The 23787-nt window shown below is 47.9% G+C and overlaps 3 protein-coding genes across 4 annotated transcripts; 2 read left to right on the forward strand and 1 right to left on the reverse strand.

Annotated features, from left to right (window-relative positions):
- Window positions 1-449: 449 nt before the first annotated feature.
- Window positions 450-5278, reverse strand: zgc:111976 (uncharacterized protein LOC553663 homolog). The gene is made up of 16 exons (XM_047023338.1): window positions 5223-5278; window positions 3654-3729; window positions 3497-3557; window positions 3196-3328; window positions 3071-3099; window positions 2918-2989; window positions 2722-2796; window positions 2554-2630; window positions 2407-2472; window positions 2222-2333; window positions 1974-2098; window positions 1711-1841; window positions 1431-1626; window positions 1219-1314; window positions 1011-1113; window positions 450-868 (listed from the first exon to the last, which is right to left on the reverse strand). The coding sequence occupies exons 1-16, from the start codon at window positions 5223-5225 to the stop codon at window positions 484-486; spliced, it is 1740 nt and encodes a 579-aa protein (XP_046879294.1). The 5' UTR covers window positions 5226-5278; the 3' UTR covers window positions 450-483.
- A 535-nt stretch (window positions 5279-5813) lies between these two features.
- On the forward strand, window positions 5814-10738 carry ralaa (v-ral simian leukemia viral oncogene homolog Aa (ras related)). 2 transcript variants are annotated; one of them, XM_047023340.1, is made up of 5 exons: window positions 5814-5986; window positions 7138-7387; window positions 7520-7728; window positions 7868-8042; window positions 8190-10738. In XM_047023340.1, exons 2-5 carry the CDS (start codon window positions 7274-7276, stop codon window positions 8310-8312), a joined length of 621 nt encoding a protein of 206 aa, XP_046879296.1. In that variant the 5' UTR covers window positions 5814-5986; window positions 7138-7273; the 3' UTR covers window positions 8313-10738. The 2 variants fall into 2 exon arrangements, with proteins under 2 accessions (XP_046879296.1, XP_046879297.1); XM_047023341.1 differs by having other exon boundaries at window positions 5828-5986; window positions 7232-7387.
- Window positions 10739-11047: 309 nt separating this feature from the next.
- Window positions 11048-19644, forward strand: cdk13 (cyclin-dependent kinase 13). The gene is made up of 14 exons (XM_047023337.1): window positions 11048-13069; window positions 13942-14517; window positions 14644-14802; window positions 14937-15076; window positions 15205-15375; window positions 15490-15679; window positions 15845-15901; window positions 16161-16262; window positions 16448-16525; window positions 16677-16793; window positions 16910-17041; window positions 17183-17379; window positions 17496-17942; window positions 18089-19644. The coding sequence occupies exons 1-14, from the start codon at window positions 11946-11948 to the stop codon at window positions 18784-18786; spliced, it is 4188 nt and encodes a 1395-aa protein (XP_046879293.1). The 5' UTR covers window positions 11048-11945; the 3' UTR covers window positions 18787-19644.
- Window positions 19645-23787: the final 4143 nt, after the last annotated feature.

The following is a 23787-nucleotide window of genomic DNA, read 5'->3' on the forward strand; positions in this document are numbered from 1 at the left end:
CTAGAAGGACAAAGAACTATGAAAACAATGAAGCAACCTTGACCATCCTTTCACCCATGCCGCACTGCAATCCCAGACCCTTTAAAAACACTGACAATAGCCTAACCTGTCATTCACATGGGAGTCATGCAACTTTCAGAGTGCTTTCCAAGCAAGCCCTAAGGATCAGGGAAAGTACTGCCAATGTATTCCATGTGTCATGGAGAGGGCTGCCACAGCTAAGTTCAAATGATTTCACTTTAATTGTGGGCTTCTCACACCAGTGGGTTAAGTCCTTGATTATAAGCAACAACAAAAATATCTAGTAATCATACTTTTATAAAAGCAATTACACTTTTAGAGCCAATTATGTTGATTGGTAGCAACAAAACAAATACTGGTTAGAAATGTACTTTTATTTGAGAATCTTAAAAAATGTAAAGCTATCATTTAGAGCCTTATAACCCACATCCTTTGTGGTTCACACGCTACACACTAAGACCCCTAGATGAGTTCTGGAAGGTGGTTGCTGCTGGCTATCCAGTGCGAAGGACACACACCCACAGAGACACAGGGGTAAGGGTTGGCAGGAAGGCTTGTATTGGAATCAGAAACAGGCTGAGATGCGGTTACAGACATGAGATAATACTCGGAGGCAGACACCGCAGCCATGGCATCTGCTCCAGGTACACTCTGGGAGATGGTGGCGGAGGGAGGAGACTGGACACGGCCGGGTTCAGTGACACTGGGGCTGACGGCGTCCAGGGACACGAGGACAGACGAAGTGGCACCTGCCAGGGGAGTGACACGGGCGGGCGGAGTCTGGGGAATCATTCTTTTGTCCAGCTTCCCATTTAACGCCCTCATGGTCACCGGGATGGACAGACATCTGGGAAAGCCAGCAACACACGACGGTGAAGAATTAGTACACACACTACTGATGCAACTCCGTTTGTTCAGCTGTTTAATTAGGTATGATTGTATAAATGAAGACCCGTTTGGGGAAACACTACTTGAACATCCTAACATACCTCTTTAGGACTTTAGAGATATATTCATCCATGGGTGAGTGTTCTAATCCTGACGCAAACAGGCTGCATCTAAGATGTTGGGGGTCTTCCACATTTACAACCACTATCGAAAGGAATCATATGATACGATCATATAAAAACTTACAAAGTAAACCTCTAATGGATCCTCAAAATGCCACCTAATCTCTAGGCATTCGGCATGACTTACACACAGCAAGAGAGTCACTCTCAGAAAGGTGAAAGGTCACAGAGAAGCTGGACTCGCACACTGGAAGGACCTCGCAGTACAGATCACACGCCGATCCTGAAGGGCACATGTGACGACAGGCATCCGTTGCAGATCAATGACTACCGTCGACACGCGCAATCAAGACTCTGCGCTGCGCGGCGCCACTGAAACCAGGGCCGCCAGCCGCTCACCTGGGCTGCGCCGGGTCGCGGTCCCACAGCTGGCCAGCAGGGTGTTGATGGTACACTGATGGCGCAGGACTTCCAGCAGGGCAGGGACGTGGGCAGGGTGGGTGAAGGGGATGCTGCCCACCATGGCCCCTTTACCAGTCCCTCCAGCCCATGCAGTGCCTGGGACCACATAGCTGTGCACTTCGCCAGGAAGCGACTGGGGGAGAGAAGGATGGAAAAAGAGGGTCAGTATGGTAAATGACTCATTTAAGAGAGGTACACTCTGTTCCTGAAGGAATACCACAATGAAGAAGGTGTCTGACTCTGGCCCAGATAATGTTTCACCCCCGTCCTTTCCCCCTGCCCCTGATAACTCCATCAGCAACTGGGGTAAGGGCGCCCACTGCAGGTCGGGTTCTGGTATGGCAACACCTATGAAACGGAGAGCCAACACCGCCGAGAGATACAGTACTGTGAATCACACACCAGAAAACCTGTGGCCCAGAAAAATGCTAAACAAACCTAGACGGATGGTTCACATTTAAAACCTGAACAGATCAACACCTGTGATTTGGTTGATCTTGTTGATAAAAGCAGAGAGCACAGGCAGCGGCTGTTGCAGCTTAAGAAGGAAGTAGGCGGGCAGAGCCTCACATGTCGCCTCACTCAGAGGGCTGAACACTGGGTCACTGTCAAAGGGGAAAAGGAAACGTTCAAAACTCCAGCGAGAGACAACAGTGAGAGAAACCCCGCCTGTTGTGATGACCTCACGATTGAGATGACAAGATGACTATCAACGCAGTCACGGGTACCCTTGAGAGTCAAGCTGAGGTGGTTGTGGGAGCAGTGATGTCATCTGGAGTTTGTGGGTGGACTCACTGGGTCCCACTGTCACCAGAGTCACCTGGCCAACACTCTCTCTCTCTGAGATTAGGAGAACTTTGTCAGACCATGAAGTCAAGAATGTGTGTGTGTGGAAGACAGTGACCTACTTTACCTGGTCCTAACAACCCCAGGAGGATGTCTGAAGGACTCACGAAGAACTGAATGCTCATTGGACAGCCTAAGTTGGGAAAGACAATAATTGGGTTTCAGTGACTATGAGGCCATCTGGCCATTTAGTATCTTCTATATGTCACTGTACCTTCTCTGCCCACAGTCAGATACCCAAGTCTGCCATTGAGAATGATGTCCACTTGAGGATCATACTCCTTCAGTGCTCTGGAAAAAAACAAAATAGTGAGGCACTTCAGAAAGTTGACGGCACAGACGAGAACACTACTTCCATCAACAAGTAACAGAATGAACTTGCCTTGGCAAATGTGATATCTTCTGCAGATCTCTCCCTAGGTGCTGCAGCGATGTGAATATCTTGACTTTGGTCTCACTGTCGAACAAACACAGACATTCGCCACACAACAACATGACTACACCCCAAACAATGATGACCAGTGACCAACAGAAAATGACAGTTAAACCGGCAACTACAGTTATACTGTCAACATTACTTGTCTCCGGGTATGTTGTAGAGGGACGCAAGGCCTTCAAGCTTCCCCGAGAATTCTTCAAATCTCTGTGACCTGTGACACATTAAGAGTAGTCACCAAACACCTCATCGTCACAGTATTTGTACAGTCGTGTCAACAGGATTCGCTTCTTACCTCAGCAGCTTTAGAAGGGACTCACTTGACTAGGAAACAAAACACACAAGAGGTTAGCTTCAGAATGGCTCGTTCTATGAAGCTGGCAGACAGGCTGTGAAGTGCTAGAAGCAGCAGTTTGTTACCACAGGAGCTTCTCCATGCTGGGCCACTTTAACATCCTCCACCCCTCCACCTGTCAGGAGCAGCACCTCCAGGTAGAACAGGTCGGCCGTCAGGTAGCAGGTGGTCTCACTGGGACTCAGGTAGGACCCCATTCTGAATATAAGAAAGATAACAACTGTGTTAAATATAAGGGAGATTAATATGTTTACTAAGCATCATCAAAATTCTCAATCAAGTCCCTCGATCCTGCAGAGGAAAAAAAAAAGAGTAAACAGTGGTTTTACCAAATGATAGAAAGTATGTAAAGCAATAGTTCTCTACCCTCTTTGTTTGGCGACCATCTCCAAACGGGACACCATGCAACTCAGAGTGGACACTGACACTCAGAATAGAAAAATACATTCATTAATCCCGTAGCATACAATGTACAAGGGTTCAGAAATGCATAAAAAAATACAAAACGATTTTGCTTGTTTACCATTGAGTACTTCATGGAGTCTTTTCAGACATCTAACCAGTGGCTCACAGGGTTTGGGGTCACCTCTGGACTTATCCTGCAAAGAACAATGTCGCAAATAAAGTATTAAATTAAGATGTTTGTCTGCTGAAGCCACGAAAAGCTACAGGTACTCTGACCTCTGTGTTTAATAGGAAGTAGGAAAAACCCGCACCAAGGAGAGTTCCCCAGGAACTGAACGTACTTAAGCTTGAACATCATCGCTGGCAGACATCCGCATGGCCCGGTTCCAGCATCCATATCCCCTCGGCCCACACATACACCGTATCACATGTCCCATAGCACTGCCCCATAACTCCAGCCTCTGACTGACCCCTCCTCTGCTGGCCCGGGAGACTGACCGCTGCCAAGTTCAACTTCCTGTGAAGCCAAGCAATCATCTCTGTCCCTGCTTCGACCGTACCAAATCAAACTAAACCATAGGTCAACCCTAACTGGGCAGGGTAGCTGGAGAGCAGGGCATTTCTCTACAGGTTAGCTCAATTGTTTATGGTGCTTTTGAATAAGATTCCATTACTCTAATGTGTATTGACCTGTACAGGGCGATAAAGCTCTGCCAATTCAATTTAATAACATCTAAGTAGTATACGTGGCTGCTGACTTCCATCTGCAAAGCTGAGCGATGAGACAGGAGTTTATATGGTGTCTTAACCAGGGCAATAAACCGGGATCCCAACAGCTCACTTGACATCAATCATCTAATGAGTGTGTGTGTGTGTGTGTGTGTGTGTGTGCTGTTGCCTTCCAGCACATAATACGGTTAGAACTGATGATCCCTCAGATATCCATCCATTCAGCTGATCATCACTCTTAATCTACTATTCTGCATTCCCTTGTCACACATTTTAATACATCTCAGTTGCCATTTGAATTAACAAGGGTAAACCACAAAGGCCCTTAAGCATTCTGGGATGCATTCAAAGGGGCAACAACCAACAAGGCTACAGTAGAAAGATCAATAACAATCCGTGTAGGTAACATTCGGCAAGAGTGGACCGGGTTCATTTCCTCTAAATGCGTGTCTGGTCTCAGTGGCCCTAGGGAGCATGAGGAGTTGAAAGGGACCAGGAAGAAGGCCAAGAGTTCCATGACAGACTAAGCATGTGAGACTCCAGACCACATTTACCTATCTGACACCACCCTTCGAAAAACAGTAGCCTACAAACAAGTTATTTTGCTATTCCAAATCATTGGTTTTTGACTCTTGTGTATCCATTTTAGATCGGATTAAGATGTCTTCTAGAGAGGTCAAATTGTGGTAGGGAAACCTTCTGCCAGGGGGAGATTCGACAAAACGAAGGATATTAAAGTCCTCCTGCTAAATGTGGACATTCTCCTAAATGGTAAATATCGCCATGTACGAGCAAAATGGACACGACACTTTGCCTTGGGGACACATAGGGGAAGGACACAAGCATCCAACGAGCTCTTGTTTACATAGTGTGATGTTTAATACAGCTCTAATTCCGCAAAAATCTAACTTAAAAGAACGTGGAAAGCATTGTATACGCTTTCAGTAGGAATACATACCATGCACCTACGAACCAGTTGAAATGTCTCATTCCATTTCTTCTCCGCATATTTCAAGCGAAGATCAGATACAAGAGACTTTCCTGGTGCACAGAATATATTTAAATGTAATTGTATATACATTTAAAGTAATTGCACATTATTAGTAGGCCTACGTATCTTCAGACGAAGGTGCGCTTGCAGCTGAAAATGTAAGATTGGGTATCAATCAACCAAAGACTATTTCGTATCATTAGCGTAATTGAATTAACCCACAATATTAGTCATGTTGGAAATTGTTTGTGAGAAATATATTTTGTGGTAGTTTACCGGTTGTGCAAAAAGCCATCGATTGCAGATATTTTACCAAGAATGTTAGAAGGCCAGATGATACCAACAGATACCACAAGTCGAGTCAGACAGACACACACGTGCGATGCTGGCTTCCACGATGATGGTCAGATAGAATATAGCTGGACACCCATTGTTACTTGTTACAATTTCAACTATTTGTTGATCACCTACACGCCACGTCACCCCACTGATTATAAATTAATATATGTACAGGCTATATGGAGTGACATCCCCGCCAACGCCCCCTGGGCACTCAGTGTGTCTAGGGGACGCAGACAACTCCTTCTCGTCTGGAACAGCTCCAAGCGGGCGTAGTTCAGCCTGGTACTTCAGTCAGTGCTTGTCTGGTTGTTTGTGTGAGAAGACTAGCATAGAGAACAAGTGATCGGCTTTTGAAATTGTCTCATAATACGTAAGAGCTGCGTCCTAAGGTGAGCGTATTAAATAATGCCACTTGACCGATACTGCACTAGGTAATCGCTGGACTGAATCTTGATTTAGACTGTGCAATTAAACGATTAAACTAGCTAGAGCTAGCTAGCTTGTCATGCTAAACAGAGTACCCCAGGTTAGGTGGCCTACGAACTAGTGGAACTAGCCAACACTTACGATGATCGTTAGGACTTTACTGTTACAAATAGAATAGAGACCTGTTACTTACGTACTAGTTAGCTATCGTTCTGGGTCCACACTGTCTTTTACCATGAATAAAATGTATGAAGCTAGCTATCCAACCCATAATTCTAGCTAAACTAGCTAGCCTACTTGTACTCTCTACTGGCGGTGCTATGGGGAAAAGCTAGTTCGCAAACTAGGTAGCCTAGTTGCACTGACATAGTTAAGATGGCTATAGTATCTGCCTGACACTAATGATATTATTAGCTAATAATCGTGTCAAAACTAGTTAGCTGGCTAAGTAGTTAGCTAGTGGTGCTAATCAGCTAACTTAGTTGCCCACCTTTCTAAAGCAATTGACTACAATAGCTGGCAAATAAAACAAGGGCTATAGATCTATGTTTAGCGTGAGTTAGCAATTTAGGCTATTTATTAATACATCATCACCAGTGATTGGGACTCGTGGCAAGTACGTGGCTTTGGCTAGCAAACATTAGGCTACCTAGCTAACGAGTTGACAGCTGGAACGAATCATAAAGGGCTACATTGACCAGCTAGTTTCTGCCTAGAGGTGGTAAACTTTGCTGACTAAATAACTTAAATTAGCACTGCTAGATGCATATTATTTGGTGAAGGATAAACTGCCCCACGCCACACCCCAAAATAAACAATGAAGTTACAGGTGTGTTACTTCCTCTGGAGTTTAGCATGTATAAAGCTTCCTCATATGGTGTTGTAGTTTTAATAAAGTGATGTAAAGTAGTGTGGGGAATGTATAGTTGCCTGCATTTTCTAGGTTTACGTACTTCTTGCTTTTTCTTAATAAATTCCTCAAACAAAATACAGGGGTAAGGAGTACATTCATTAGATTGCCCCCTCGTGGTAGTATTCCTAAATACACAGGGTGAGGTCAGTGCATTGCAAATGAGGTCATGCTCTCTTAATGCCTCTTTTCATCTCCTCAAAGGACAGTGTCATTCTGCTCCTCGGTTGGAATCGGCTGCCCAACCGTACCAGGCTAATCTACCATTTCGTTTTGCCCTCCAAACTCTTCCTTGAAGACTTTCCTCGTGTAAAACTTCAGGTGCTTAGTCCTGACCGTCATGGCAGCTGCAAAGCCAAAGGGACAGAACTCCCTGGCCCTTCACAAAGTGATCATGGTGGGCAGCGGAGGAGTGGGGAAGTCTGCCCTCACTCTGCAGTTCATGTATGACGAGGTAAGTGTTCCCGCCTGTTTGCTTCCTTATCTTGCCATGTTTTACAAATGGACAGTTTTCCTGTTTGATACTGTGACTGTGATGCAGCTCTTTTCGAGTTCACTCATGTGTTTTACCCTGTTACAATCCTAGTTTGTGGAAGATTATGAACCAACCAAAGCTGATAGCTACAGGAAGAAAGTTGTGCTGGACGGGGAGGAGGTCCAGATAGACATCCTGGACACAGCGGGACAGGAGGACTATGCCGCCATTCGGGATAACTACTTCCGCAGCGGGGAAGGTTTTCTCTGCGTCTTCTCTATCACCGAGCTCGAGTCGTTCGCAGCAACAGCAGATTTCAGGTTGAGTGACATCCTTTTACAGAACGATTCTTTCTTTGTGGAGTTTGTCTTCCAGTAGGGCATGTCAAGCATGATGAGGTTCCTGTATCGCTTGTGAGTAGAGAAAGCTGTCCCTGATGACTGTGTGTGTGCCCTGCAGAGAGCAGATACTGAGAGTGAAGGAGGACGAGAATGTACCGTTCCTCCTGGTGGGGAACAAGTCTGATCTGGAAGACCGGCGACAGGTGAGCGCTGAAGAGGCCAAAACACGTGCTGAGCAGTGGGGCGTGTGCTATGTAGAGACCTCTGCCAAGACCCGTGCCAACGTCGACAAGGTAAGACTGTGATCCACAGCTGTCCGATGTACTGTAACCTGCACTGATCAGTTGTTAGTCCAGAAATGGGTTCTGTCTGCTACTTCAGACGCATTGTCATTGCCATGTAGCTAAACATCGTTTTGAATGCGTCATCTGTGATTTTAGGTGTTCTTTGACCTGATGAGAGAAATCCGAGCCAGGAAAATGGAGGACGGCAAAGAGAAAAACGGAAAAAAGAAAAGTAAAAGTTTGGCTAAGAGAATTAGAGAGAGATGCTGTATTTTATAGTGGCTGGGTGCAGCAACGACTGCTGGTGTACATAAAACATTTATCTGGTTTTTGCATTTGATTTGTGCCTGGCCGTTACTTTTGGTCCTGTGTCAGAAGTAACCGATTGGGCAGGAGGTCAGTGGCACTGGCAAATTATACATTTTTAGATTTGGCAGTCAAGGGACACTATAAATTGTTCTACTGATTGTTTATTCTATGACATTTCAAAAAACATCAACCTGCAGCCTCTGTCTCTAGGAGTAGGGCCCCCGAAGTAGGAAAATGCACAACTAGAAGTGGCTGTGTGGCTTATGTTACAAAGAAAAATTGTAACATTGTTGATACATATTATAATGATGTACAGGAAGACTGAGACAGTGGTGGGGTAGGGAGTTGCCATGTTATTTGACACTGATCCTGGGATTCAAAATCCAAAATATTATGACTGTATCAGTGAATAGGTTGAAAATTCGATAAAAATAGTGTGAAAAAGAAAATCCCTCATAGGACATGAGCTGAATAGCATGGGTATTTGTGCATCATTTAAAAGTTTTTACCATGTGATGTATAGTAAATTATTTACTAAAGAAAAAGATGAAACATATAAATCTTCATATTTTTTGCGAAGGTGTCAACTCTTAGTTGCCATGCACAAAAGCACACTAATATTATTCTTCCCATCTAAAGATTCATCAACTCCCATCCATTTAGATTTGTATTCCTGCACTCAGTGGAGCAATGGACTTTGGTGTAATCTTTTTAAAGTATATATTTCCGTCTAACATTTCATCTTTTCATTGGATGTGTTCTCAACAGTACTGAGATGATGATTACATAAGAAATCATATGCACTCATTTTTTTTTTTTTTGCGGGGGAGGGGGGGTAGCTCCACTAATCACAGTCTTTCCATCACTTTTCTCTTGAAACCATCTCAAAGTGCTCTGGTCTCTCAGCCTGGACTTTTATTTCTACTTTAATAGTGAAAAGCTTTGAAAGCAGATTAGGTCCTGCCTGCCTACTAGTAATGGTAGTAATTAGGCACCAAAGACAGACCAAGTGCAGATACGTTCAGAGCCTGGTGTGTGTCACAACTGTGTTTAATATAAACTGTTTATGTTGATCGGACGACTGCTCAGTGACTCAAATGCAACCTTTGAGTGGTCGTGTAGGGTTAGTGGTTGTGAGGGCTTTTCTGCCTCGAATGCCTTGATGTCCATTGTGAATGTGAACAAGCAGACTAGAGCCCCTCTACCCATCTCCTTGGTCACTACTACTAGATAGCCAAGAATATGCAATTCTTTGGTGATGTGTTAGAGAATTGTTCTATATCCATACCTATTCCATTTGATTCCTGTGAACCATTTGATCCATTCTGTCAATTGTCTAAAGAATTGGGTCCTATTCATTTCTGATTTATTGTTGAGCACTACACTACTGGAACCACTGTCATAAATTTGTATTTCAGATTGGGGAACAATTTAAAGCCTCTAGATGCCTTGGCTGTCACTGTTTAAATTACTTAATTCTGTTTCCCTCAAGTAGCTGCTGAATAAGGCTTTAAGAGCCTTCTTTGATTAATCATCCCTATTTTTGTATATGAATATGTATATGTATGACACATATTTAAAGAACCCAGTTATTGGGAAGTTCTACTACACATACTCACCAAATTACACCACATCCGTGTCCTTCGTCATAAGAACACTAACCTACTGAAACCTGAACAACTCAGAAGGGCTAATCCCTTGGTTCAAACATTGACTTTATTTCAAAATACCAATATTTCCTTTGACAGAGGATGCAGTTAGCCCATGCTGTGCTTTGTGTACTATTACTTGCATCCATGGTGCTAGCTTATTTTTCTCACTCTGACATTAATGATGTGTGTTCAAGCATGTTCTATGAGTTTGAGTATGAATGTGTCAGTTTTGTCTTGTAGCTCCTACACAACTTAAACACGTGGTCTGTAAAACATATCAATACTCCCTGTGCTGTTTGGATTGCTTGTCTTCATGTATCACAGTGGATTCTGTCAAGTCTGACCTGGCTAGGTAGGACCTGTTGGAGCAAGACTGTGAATACGGGAAATAGAAAAACGTTTTTTTACCAAACTAATTGGTGTGATGTAATATTCAGGCTGCGGGTATTGTTTTCTTTTTGTATATATATTTTTTTAATACATTTATTGCCTTTGATATAATTTAACTAACTTTACATTTGTGTTATTTATCTCTGATTTAGTCTGTCAAACCACACATCCTTCTTGGATGTGATGTTTTATGTATCCTGTATTGTTTAGTTACTGTCGTGTCCATGTTTACTACTTTAAAAAAAAGAACCACTAATGTATCTAAACGTGACTGGGTACAAGGGTTGAAATTGCATATCAACTCTCATTCTCTTGTGAGCTAATGGAAAGACAAATAAAGTGATGTTTAAGACATTTTTTGACACAAATACTTTTCAACTTCATGTGTCAGATCAAGTGGGGGGGGGGCTTAAAAGATTCTTTAAAAAGTCAGCAACAGAGAATGACGTTTCCTTGTGTTTTAACTTTAAAATAATCGACCGTTCACCACTCGATAAAAAAAGTTTGTCGAATAATTTACTTTTGTGAGCATGTATTAAAAAAAAGCATCACAATTTTACACCACACATCTACATTTATAGTTTGCATGGCAGGGGTTTCCTTTGGCGGTGACGTAACCACTGATCTGGATTACGCATTTCATTGGATGTACAGCGACGTACAAGGCCTCCAGTTTGAAAGCCAGAGAGGCCCTGTACAGCAGTCTGTAACGTTAGTTCGTGAACTAAAGTTCGTACGTTTTTTTATACAAAATAGTACACAGTCTTTGACAAATAAAACTTAAAATACTATATATCGCTGTCCTTATAATATTGATGGCAATGGGACAAGCGTCGTCTGAAGACACGTGAAAGCAGATATGTTTTTGAATGGCTTTGTTTTATAGAATCTGCCGGAGTTGACTTGAACTCGACAAGGAGAAAGAAAGCGAGCTACAGTAGCAGCCTGCTAGCTAGGAAGCTACTTCGCGTGCAAGTTACTTCCTTGTTACAGATTGGAGTATGGTGACATGTTTATCTGAAGAAGTTTGACTCCGGGATAGCGGGGCCTTTCGTATCCTTAACCATTTTTTTTATGGATTTCAGACCCGTCCTAGTTTAGTGATATTTTCCAAGGAACACATCTTTGAGACATCGGGGCCTACACTCAGCATGGAATGGAATGCAATTCCCTGTCAAGCTGGCCACACAGTTCCAAGCTAGCTGTCTAGCTTAGCCGACTAGCTAAGTTGGCTACCTAGGTGGCACAGCACATCTTTTGAGATGCTCAGTCCTGGATTACAATGGTTCAGTTTAAATCAGTATATCTTTAGCTTGCTAAACTAATAGAAAGAATATATGTAGATGGATATAAGTATCGTTGGCGAAGAGTGATGGATTATTGTTTGGGGTGGCTAGCACATTGTAGTTACTGACAGCAAGAGCTAGCCTCTTAGCCCAGTTAGCTATCGTAAACAAATTCGTTAGTTACAAATGTTTCGTTTTATTAACCACAGTACATAAAGCGGAACACTGGAAAAGGGAGTATTACCTAAAGTAAATCATTTATTTGTAATCAATAAATGCCTAATACGGAGGTGCTTCGTGAGGGAAGGGGAAGGAGCCCCTCGGCACAGAGAAATGCAAGACAGGACAGTCGCAGTAAACCTGGAAGCGGTGCTATTCAACGAGAGAAGCACCGGGAGAAGAGGCGGTCATCGGCATCTCGACGAAAGAAACACCGACATGCAAAGGACAGAGAGCCATGGCATACACCCGAGGACCCTGACAATGAACGAAAAGGGACTTTAGAGCGAGACGGTGAACTTCGGACTTTGGTTGAGTATGACGACGTAAGTTCTCAATCAGAAGGCTTTTCTGGGAGCCCATCGCCTAAACTAGACGATAGGTTTCCAGTGGACCGACTTACTGAAGTTGACAATAACGGACCTACATCTCCCGGGAGAAAGTCTCGCAGAGACCGGGATATTTTGCACGTTAGGAAGGATGAGCAAACAAGAGGACCATCTGAGAGGAGTAGACAAGACAAGGAACCCAAAAGGAAGGACCATCAGAGCCGCGAGAGAAGCTCTTCTAAAGCCCGCGGTGGTAATAGCCTAAGCGGTACCAAAAACAACAGAGACAGTGCAAGAAGCAACGACAGCAATGGCAAGAAGACTGCTTCGGTGTTGCCCCCCGTGTCTGTGGATAAAAGGGATTCTAAGAGGCACAGAAGTAAAACAAGATCTGAAAAAGAGCCCCCCTCGGCATACAGGGATGCACCCCAATCATACAGAGAGGAGCGTGAAGAACTCGGTAGGGCCTACAGAAGAAGTCCAGGCTTCAAAGCAGAAAGTCCCTATGGGACATCCTACTCTTATGAATACCAGTCTCCCAGCGGTAGTTACAACCAGTTGATATCCAGAAGAAGCCCTACGTATGGAAACAAAAGGTTGTCCCCTAGTTCCACATACTACGGACGAGATGCTGAGCTTTATGGTGCCTACAACGTTTCAAAGTCTCCCAGTGCATATTCCAGCAACAAAAGAAAGCGGTCTCCAGGGAGCCCGTTTGCCTGGCGCAGGTCTCCTAGTTATGGCCGTCATAGTCCTTATGAACATGGAGAACTTGGTACAAGTCCCTACGGCAACCGTAGGCGATCGCGAAGTCCATATAGAAAGTCACTGAGTCAGAGTCCAGATGTAAGGTGAGTGAACGTCTTCCAAAAAGCGCTGTTGCTGCCATTCACATGTTCAGACACCTAATTTAACCACCGTATGTGTTAGCGGCCTGTGTTTTCCAATTAGTAATGTACATGATTTGGCAACCTAGAATAGCTTACTCATACAAGGCCTTGGAGATGAAGGCCTATAACCCCACGCGCATACTAGAACAGGAAGAACGATGTGGCAAGTGGAGAACACATGGCAATGTTGGCTCCTTATCGATCACTAGAAAGTTGAGTTAAAATGTTTGATCTACAGTTAATGGATCCATAGTCTAAGGAAGTAGCCCACTTTCCTGGCTAGATTTATGACACCGATTAGCAGAAGTCACGGGGCCACGAGGCGCTGACTGACTGCAACTGCCTTTCTCTAAGGTCAAGAATAGATTATAGGCAAGAATTGTATTGGATAGTCGTTTTAGGTCCGGTCATATTTAACTGTGCATCGAAAAGGAAAGTGGTGGTGACTTTAATGCGATTCATGGCGCGATTTGTAACTACTATGAATCCAAGTGCGTGCTTCATTGCGTTCAGACGGTACAAACCCCGATTAAAATCCAACTTGAGCTCAGTGGAATCTGTTTGTGAAATACTTTCACCTTATCAGGAACTTAGTTAGTGGATCCTGTTAATAATGTAATAATTGATAAAGAATAATTGTGTTTTGACAAATTCTGGCATACATTTTTTTTTTTTTAATCATCAACCAGACTAGTTAAATAACATGCATGGAATTCTCCTCTGACTGTGACCATGTTCCCTTCATCTTAAAATGGTTGACAACACGCTCATGTCAGTTATTTCAGCTGTGTTTTTCAAAGAAACAACTTTGACACGTGCCACCCTCTCCTCAGGCGATCTGGCAAGTCACGGAGCCGGAGCCCGTACCCGTCCTCGCGGCACTCGCGTTCCCGGAGCCGCCACCGCCACTCCCGCTCGCGGTCCCGGCCCTCCAGCCTGTCCCCCAGCACCATCACCTTCAAGAGCAGCCTGGCGGCCGAGCTTAGCAAGCAGAAGAAAGCCAAAGCAGCCGAGGCGGCCGCCAAGGCAAAGAGCTCCAGCAACGCCTCCACCCCAACCAAGGGCCCCTCCTCGGCCCACCACCAGCCCAGCCCCAAGGCCAACCATGTCACCAAGAAGGGCCGCCCTCCCTCCCCGCCTCCTCCAGAGAAGGGTCCCCGGACGCCTGTGTCCAGCCAGCCCCAGTCCCCCGCCGACAAGCCCTCCAGGAAGGGCGTGGACCCACCCCAGTCCAGCAGGGACCGGGACGGCAAGGTGAAGGAGGAGCTGGCGGTGCACCGGGACAAGAGGAAAGCCCCAGCGTCCGCCCAGAGCAAGGAGAAGGAGAGGTTGTCTGCCGCTGCCATCTCCGCGCTCGCAGCGCTGCCACTGCCCGCAAGCATTCTGGAGCATCTGGATGCTTCCGACAGGTAAGGAGGGGACAACGGTCTCGCCAGGTTTTTCTTGTCATTAGCATTCCCCCTGAATGTCCCCCCCCCTCCCTCCTTTTAGTTTCCGTACTCAAAAGCATCCTTTTCTGCCTCTCTTCTGTTTAGTTTCAAGGACGGCTCAGGGAAGAAGAAACCGGAACGCAAAGCCCGCTACCTTCTGGCTGACCTGCCCCTGCCCCCGGAGCTGCCTGGAGGGCTCTCCTCCTCCTCGCCCCGCAGCCCGGCCGACGACAAGAAGGGCCTGAGCCTGCGCCGCCGGCCCAAGTACGTCTGGACCTCCCTCACAGCGGGCCCCACGTCCTCCTGTCTGGCCTCGCGCTCTGCCCGCCCCCCACCCCCGCCAAGCTGCTGTAGGGGGCTGCTTCTCAAAACGTGTTTTTCTGTGTCCCCCTGCCCAGGATCTGCGGCCCTCGTTTCGGGGAGATCAAGGAGACGGAGATCGACTGGGGGAAGCGCTGCGTGGACAAGTTTGACATCATTGGCATCACGGGCGAGGGCACGTACGGCCAGGTGTACAAAGCCAAGGACAAAGACACAGGTGAACGCTTGAAACTAGAGCGCTTTCAACTAGCATGCGTCAAACTCATTTTAAGCACACATGAATATCAAGAAGGCCACTGTAAATGTGACTTAAGATGCCTTTTATTTGGGGGGGGACTTGTCTAGCTGAAATGGTGGCCCTGAAGAAGGTTCGTCTGGACAACGAGAAGGAGGGCTTCCCCATCACGGCCATCCGAGAGATCAAGATTCTCCGCCAGCTCAACCACAAGAGCATCATCAACATGAAGGAGATCGTCACCGACAAGGAGGACGCGCTGGACTTCAAGAACGACAAAGGTCCGCCTCACCCCCGCGCCGCCGCCGCCGTCACAGCAGGAGGTCCCTGCGTCACGCTCCCGTCGTCGTGTCACTCCAACTGGTGTTGATTTCTCTCTGACGGTTCCCTCCTAGGTGCGTTCTACCTGGTGTTTGAGTACATGGACCACGACCTGATGGGGCTCCTGGAGTCGGGGCTGGTCCACTTCAACGAGAGCCACATCAAGTCCTTCATGCGTCAGCTCCTGGAGGGCCTCGACTACTGCCACAAGAAGAACTTCCTGCACAGGGACATCAAGTGCTCCAACATCCTGCTCAACAACAAGTGAGTGTTTCGCTCAAGACGGGGCCAATTCAAAGCCCCCCCACTCCACGAAATGGAAGCCGATTTCTCTCCACATCTTCCCTTTGAACAAAAGAAAATGGTGGGGTTTTATTGACGTATTTTGATTTGACAGGATGCCTGTGTGTGTGCCTTGGTCTCTTTCAGGGGTCAGATAAAGCTGGCAGATTTTGGTCTGGCTCGACTGTACAACTCCGAGGAGAGGTGAGCGCACCTTTGAGTTTCCCCTCGTCTCCACACCGGCCCCGCCCTTATACATGGGTGGCGTGTCCCTCCCCCGGGGGACACGCGTGTGTGTGTGTGTTGTGTGTGTTGTGTTGTGTGTGTGTGTTGTGTGTGTGTGTTGTGTGTGCGTGTGTGTGTTGTGTGTGTGTGTGTGTTGTGGTCGTAACGCCATGCCGCGATGATGCCCCTCCTGGCCGTGAAGCGACTGAGCCCGTCTCTCTCTCTTGTCCTCCTCCAGCCGGCCGTACACCAACAAGGTGATCACGCTGTGGTACCGCCCCCCAGAGCTGCTGCTGGGGGAGGAGAGATACACGCCTGCCATCGACGTGTGGAGCTGCGGGTGAGACACACACACACACACACACTCTCTCTCACACCTTTTGTTATGGTTTTGGACTGGATTACTGGCGAGGACGTTTACCGAAAACAGCAGCCTCTCTCCTGGGGTGTCCTCCAACATCTCTTCTCGGCATCTCCTCCGAGGCGTGTTTTTTTATCGCTTTCATCTTGTCCTGTCCGACCCAGGTGCATTCTGGGGGAGCTGTTCACCAAGAAACCCATTTTCCAGGCGAACCAGGAGCTCGCTCAGTTGGAGCTCATCAGGTACGTTACGTCTGGGATGAGGAGAGGCAGGGAGAGACGCTTTGAAACGTCTCCCCTCAGACAGGGCTGCTGCTGGAGCCGCGCTCTAACCCTAACCCTGTTCCCCCGTACCCCGCGGTGTGTTGACGCGTCCTCTCTGCTCCCCTCGCAGCCGCATCTGTGGCAGCCCCTGCCCCGCCGCGTGGCCCGACGTCATCAAGCTGCCCTACTTCAACACCATGAAACCAAAGAAGCAGTACCGCCGACGCCTACGGGAGGAGTTTGCTTTGTGAGTTTTGCGACTCGCGCTCGGCGGGGAATTCGGCCGACGCGGCGCCCCCGTTTATGCGTTTCTGTTCTTCTCCTGGGTGTGAGGTAAGTGAGGAGGTGTGTTTTGTGTTCCAGTATTCCTCCGTCGGCGCTGGATCTGTTTGACCACATGCTCCACCTGGACCCCAGTAAGCGCTGCGCTGCCGAGCAGGCCCTGGGCAGCGAGTTCCTCCGAGACGTGGACCCGGCCAAGATGCCCCCACCCGAGTTAGGGTTCAGCCATGACTCACTCTTCACCGCGTCCACCTTTCCTGTTATTCCACTTCCAAACTCACCAAACTTGTACGCTCTCCTCTCCTCCCTTCTCCTTTCCCCTCCTCTCCTCTCCTTCCCCCCCCCCCCCCCCAGTCTCCCTCTGTGGCAGGACTGTCATGAGTTGTGGAGCAAGAAGCGGAGGAGGCAGAAGCAGATGCCGGAGGAGCTGATGCCCCCCAAAGCTCCCCGCAAGGAGCTGGGTCTGGACGACAGCCGCAGCAACACCCCCCAGGGCTTCCCTGCCCCCGGAGGCCTCAAGGCCCAGGGCGGGGCTGCTTCTGCCCTGCTGGGTGAGTCTGGAGGGCGGCAGGGGCTTACTGACGGGTTACTGGCAGTGTCACCCATGGCTACTCATCGTAGAAGGCTGAGCTTGAATATCGAATATGTGGGTTTGTTTTTCCGTCAGACCCCAAAGCGCCCAACTCCCAGCTGACCCAGGAGCAGCTAGCGGTCCTCATCAACCTGTTCAACCAGTCTAAGAGCTCCAGCAGCTCGGCCCAGCTGGCCTCCAAGGTCAACCCCGAGACCCTGCAGCAGCTCTCCACAGCCCTGCCCCCGGCCCCGGCCGACCCAGACAGACCCCCGGAGCCCCCCCTGCCCCCGGCGCCCAGCCAGCCCCCTGCAGCGGGCGGGGCGCCCCGCACGCCCCCCACCGGCAAGCCCCCCTCCCCGCCCGCGGGGGCCCCTGAGGGGGAGGCGGCGGCGGCAGTGACCATGCTGCTGGCCCAGATCCTGCAGGCCCAGCAGAGCCAGCAGAGTCAGCAGCGGCAGGAAGCCAGCGAGGGCTCAGAGGCCGGCGCAGCGCCACCCGCGGACGTCAAACAACCCCCGGAGCCCAGCCCGGTGTCCCCAGGTAACCAGCTGTCCTGGAAACCCATCCAGGCGGAGCCAAAAATGAATACGTCAACATTTTGGTACGACCCAAGCTTTCCTAAATGGGTTTGCACCTAACCCTGCTTTCCTGTTTTTTGTTTCTTCTTCTTCTGTGCCTTTTGACAGCGTCTGAAGGAAGCGCGGTGTCCAGCCGACCCCCGGCCCCCCTGCCCATCCTGCCCCCAAACCAGCGCCCCCCCGAGCCCCCGGAGCCCCCTCCCCAGTGTGCTGACCTGGACTACCGGCAGCCCCCGGAGCCCCAGCCTGGCCCTCCCGTCAGCGCCTCTGCCGGGGCGGTGGAGGGGGGCAGGCCCCCTGAGCCCGACTACCCCCCCCTGCCCAGCGCCGAGGGCCCAGGCTACGTAGCAGACTACAGCCGCCCGCCCCCTCCCCCCTTCCCTCCAGCAGGGTTTGGGGACAGCTACATGGACCACATGCTGGCCGCGGGTCTCCCACCCCACGCCCTCAGGGAGGTGTTCAGCGCTACGGCCCCGCCCCCCAGCTCCGCGTCCTCCTCCACCTCCTCCCTCCAGGAGCCCTACCCGCCCGGGGGGCCGGGGGCCGGGGGCGGCATGGTGTTCAGCGGAGACAAGGACCACCGCTTCGAGTACAATCACAGCCCCGGGCAGCAGTCCAACCCCACCAGCATCCACCTGTACAACCACGCCATCGGCCGCAAGGACGGAGGGCCCCCGCAGCCCCCCGGGCCCCCTCCTGGCCAATCATGGGCCTCCCCCTCCCAGGCGGTGGCCCAGCCCCTTCCTCTGGGGTTTGTCCCCCATGTGAACTCGGCAGCGATCCGAGGGCGAGGCCTCCCCTTCTGATGGGCTGTGCTGGGGTTGGCAGGGCAGGTGAGGAGGGACTCCAGCCCTGAACCAGGGGAGCCCAGGGCCTCTCAGGCCTCACCAGACAGATCTGGAAATGCACACTTGATTTGTAATAATTTAAAGAATCTGTGTTTAAGCATTGTACTCCTCTTGTATCTGGAATGTGGGGTATGTTACAGAAGGACAGCAACAAATACTAAAGAGCGAGGGGGCTTTCCTTGCTCATCATTTCTTTTTTTTTTTGTTTGTTTCTTTTCATATTTTTTTTTTGTAATCTATTCTAGTGCTGTCTTTTAAATTAAACTTTTACCTTTTTTGAGTGTACATTTACCAGGCCAGGTATGTTTTAAATCTGTACCTTCAGCCTTTCTTTAATTGCTCCCTGGGCAGACTAGTATTAATGTTTTGCACTACTGACTTGAGTAGGCGGAATCTTTATTAGCTATGAAATGAATGTGCGATATCTGCACAGTTAGAAAATGACCAGTAATGTAGTTTTCTTTTTTTTCCAATTATTTTTTTTTTTTAAATCCTATTTTGGCCAAGGATGCACCCACACCAGAAGAACTTGGGTGACTGGGTTCCTGACTGTGGGCTGGTGATCGTCTTTCCTAAATGAACTGTTGGTTCCAGAAAGACCGGTACCACTTGGATGACTGCAGTAAAACTGATAGCTACTGAATGACTCATTGGGTTAAGGCTGTGTTCCAGTAAATTTCTACTTAATCATAAGGAAAAACAAAAAGATGTGTAACCTGAGTTCAAAAAGGAGACTAGCAACTGTCTTTTTGTACTGAAATGTTTTGTTTTCTCTTCCCTTTGGCAAACGTTTATTAAAGAAATGCCAACGATGTACTCCCGTCTGTTTATTTAGTTGTATTTGCCTGCGGTATTTTGATAACACGTTATGGAAACGGTATACAGTGGTAGTGTTGGCAGGATGACATTCAGCTCAAGACCAAGGTTTAGCCACAAGAGGGCAGCACCATTCTCGCTTCAGCCTGAAAGATGAAGCCATAACCGTGGGATCACAGGGAGATGGTACCAGCGCCACAGGCTGTCCTGGCAGGACTTGGTGTTCTGCTGCACTGCCAGGCTGCAGGGTTCTGTCTATGGTGCTACAACAGCTTGGACTGTGTGCTGCTGAGGAACACTGGACCCACACGCACCAGAGGAAAACCTGACTGGGGACCAGTTTGTATGTCGCCATTTTAATTGAGCTTACAATTTGTATCTGTAAGGATGAGATCTCTGTCTCCAGGCAAGCCGGAAGGAGGCACGACAGTTAGAAAAGGGTTGACTCGGTTTTATTAGCAACGACGTCGGATCATACCATCAGTCCATGACAGAGTGATAGCATGAGTGAGAAACGTGTCTCTCAGAAGGACATTATATACATGAGCTGGACAGTACAGATATAGTAACCACCAAAACATGCCCTTAAACGATACACATTCCACGAGTTGATGCACAGGAGGAACAGCACACAGGTGATGCGTCATAACTCATTGTTTGTACTATTCTCTGCATCTTGCTCTTTCCAAAGCTTGAACAGAGCACATTCCCTGATCTATATGTGTATTGTCAAAGGCCCGCCACGTGACCTCTTGACCACAGCAAGAGACAACCTCACATATGTTTAGAAAATCTGCATATCAGTACCTCTTAACGTACGTTGTGTTTTGAATAAAAGCAAAGTGTGCATGTAGTGAAAGCTGCCAATGATCCAGGACTAGAAGCAGGACGTTTCACAACGTTAGGTGCCACCAGACGGCCGGCGTTAACATGTTTATTCCACACTCCTGAAAGATGAAACAATCTGTTACGTTTGACAGACAGCGACCATTCTTCCTTTCCCATTCTGCACCCCTCTTCTCCCACCTGTCTGTGTAAATGGCGGCAGGGTGTACTTGAAATATCCAAATGTTGCTGATTGCTATGCAGGCAGGCCTTAGCAGCTGACTAATCTAACCCGGCTCAGACGCTATCACTCTCGCAGTCAGTCAACCAGCCAGCAGATAATAAAAACCACACGGGCCAGCGGGGGTTAGAAAAACCTGCCACACAACAGAACGTCTCCCAAGAAATAATGGAGACTCAAATGGCAGATGCAAACACCCATAGAAGGACATTTCACGAGAGACTGAGTAAGAAGAAAAGAGTGGATATTTCACTAATTTCTCACAGTGCACATAAAAATGTTCTCTTTTATTTTACCCACCTCAGTAGAAAATGTATGTATCAAAGAATACTCCCAGTAATGGAAAAGCTATTACTTTCCATGGCTCTACAGTGGAGAGCTAATTCCCAGTCTAATGGCAGATAGTCTGTGTTTAATACACCATGGATGATGGATGGCAACGTGGGTTTGCAGACGCTTCACAGAGACTGACAGATTCATAATTCCTCATAAAGGACTGAAGAGGGCTGTGGTTGGGATCCAGACAGAGGGCAGGAGAGCGTTTGAGGGGTGAGAGAGGGTGAGTCAGAGTACGAGTGGTTGCAAGGGTCCAAGTCTGCAACTCTTCAGCTGTTGTGTGCCACGTACAACAATTATTTTTGCTTCAATAACAACCCGTGTAATGAGAGTTTTGAGATGGAGAGAGAAGGATTCTGGGAGAGATATTGTGTGGGAGGGAGGGACAGAGATCATGCAGACACTGTAATTGGCAGTGGATGAGTAAAGGCATTGTGACACAACAACCCATACAGGAGAAAATGATCCCACGTGCTCCTGCTGACTGCGGGAACAGACGTACTCACAGGTGAAAAGGCTGCCAATCTCTATCTTGGAGAATTCCAACCAAAATCTCAGCCCAAAATCCTCTTATTGTGATATTTCTCCGAGCCTTTCAAAGAGGGTCAGAGTTCATGTTCTACGGGACTCAAGGTGCTTTCAAGGGTTGCGTACTGTTTGGGGCCAATCACAGTCCCCAATGAGTTCCACATAGGATCTATTAGTTAGAAAAGTACATTACTGTAGCGCACTCGTAAACGCACACATACACACACAACGTACCAATATTCACCACAGTGTGGTGCTGAAAGACCAGAGAGGCCTGCAGAGAATTGAGTGTAGACCACCATCATTTATAATGTCTTTTTAAATATTCCAACATATTTTTTAAGGTAAAGTTCTCATCTATTCCTGGAACATGAAGTCCATAGATACACACACAGCTCATTAATAATGTAAGTGTCACAAAAGCAGACCTGGGAGAGATGGCATACTTTAGAGACAAACCTCCTTCCTCTCTCTCTCTCTCTCTCTCTCTCTCTCTCTCTCTCTCTCTCTCTCTCTCTCTCTCTCTCTCTCTCTCTCTCTCTCTCTCTCTCTCTCTCTCTCTCTCTCTCTCTCTCTCTCTCTGTCTCCCTCTCTCTCTCACACACACACACACACACGCCAAATGAGCAAAAAACACATAAGCAGGAACAAAAAGTGAGCAAACTGTGAGCAAACATCAATGACTAATTAGAGCTGAGCATGCCTTGCGTAATGACATAAACGGGTGTTGATCCTGAGTCTTTGAGATGGGGTGTTAAATGATGTGACCTTTAGTGGATGAGGGGGGCTCACGGACCAAGAGGTGAGTCAGCAACACTCAAGACTAGAGTCTGGAGCGGCTAACAGCTCCGCTTCTAATTGCGTGTCTGTTTGAATATGCGCCGGCATGCTTCTCGGCGAAGGCTCGGAGGGATGCTCTAAGTTGCCGTTTTTGGATAATGTTTTGTTTACAATTTTGGTCTTCCTCTTGCAGAACAATCCCCTCCAGAGGCCGCGTTCAAACGTCGGGCAATTAAAGAGCGAGAGTTAGGAGAGCAGTCCCAATGTCGCCTGAGTGTGGACACAAAGACCGAAGAGGGTCAGAGTAATTATGTCTGTGCGCTGTTGGACTGTGAAGAAACTACCAAGCATGCAGTTGAATATACATTATGCCTTAAGATGTCATCCACACTCCTTCCATTCCACTTCCTTTTTCTCTGAGATAAAGTAGATGGGTTCATTAAAATGAGGATTTAATGTTGAGGGCATGAGAAAGGAGCCCGACGCAGAGAGCTGACCACTGGTGTAAAAAAGGGCATCTATTCCATTCCATAGGTCCATGTCAGGTCTGTCTATTGTGGTGTCAGGGGATGCTCTGTTTAAAGGTCACGCACCACTGGTCTCTCTGCTGCCCCATGATAGCACATACACACCACACACACACACGCAAACACATGCACACGCACACCACCTCTTATGTTCTTCTCTAAGACATGCGCTTTCACCCGTTTAGTGTATGACATCTCCATTAAGTTGAACCAGGACCACCGGGGGCTGTTCCAACCCATTACTCAACCCATGTTCCCTTAAAGGTCCCAGTCAAATCTAGTTTAAACCTTACCTTTGACATTGCAGGGCTTCTTCAAGCCATTATAAACCGCGCTCTCTGTTAGGTGAGCGTTTGAACTAGCCAGCGAGGCAGAGTCGGCCAATCCTTCCTGCACCCCTGACCACATTTTCAAAGGACACTTGACTGACAGAACGACCCTGGCCATAAACTGCGGTGCTGGCCTGCTGGTGTTTGACCTGCTAAAACCCCGACTCAGCACTTCAGCAGTGTGGTGCACAGTTTGGAATCCACCGTGTGCTTGTTTGCATTGCAGAGCTGGCCTATTTGTGTTCGACAAGATCAGATAGAATTTTAATGAGGGTTTCAGTAAGAGGATTGTCTTGTCGGGGCTGTGAGCTGGTTCTACGTGCTGCTGCACCCCCCACCCCCACTCCCTCTCACATACACACTGGCTCATTGTGGACATGCTGGACTTAGTTTACCTCACTGCGTCCTCTCAAGGGAATATGTGTTGCCTCAATCTCCCGGGGTGGCTCATAGTGGCTACCCAGGTGGAAGATACTCTGCTGGAGAACAGCGGGGAAGTAGGAAGAATAGAACGTGCTAAAAGAATACCGGGATGGAAACATGCACGTTGTTTTTTAACAGCTTCTTGAGTGTGCAG

Source organism: Hypomesus transpacificus, chromosome 8 (assembly GCF_021917145.1).
Source record: "Hypomesus transpacificus isolate Combined female chromosome 8, fHypTra1, whole genome shotgun sequence".
Classification (NCBI taxonomy): Eukaryota; Metazoa; Chordata; class Actinopteri; order Osmeriformes; family Osmeridae; genus Hypomesus; species Hypomesus transpacificus.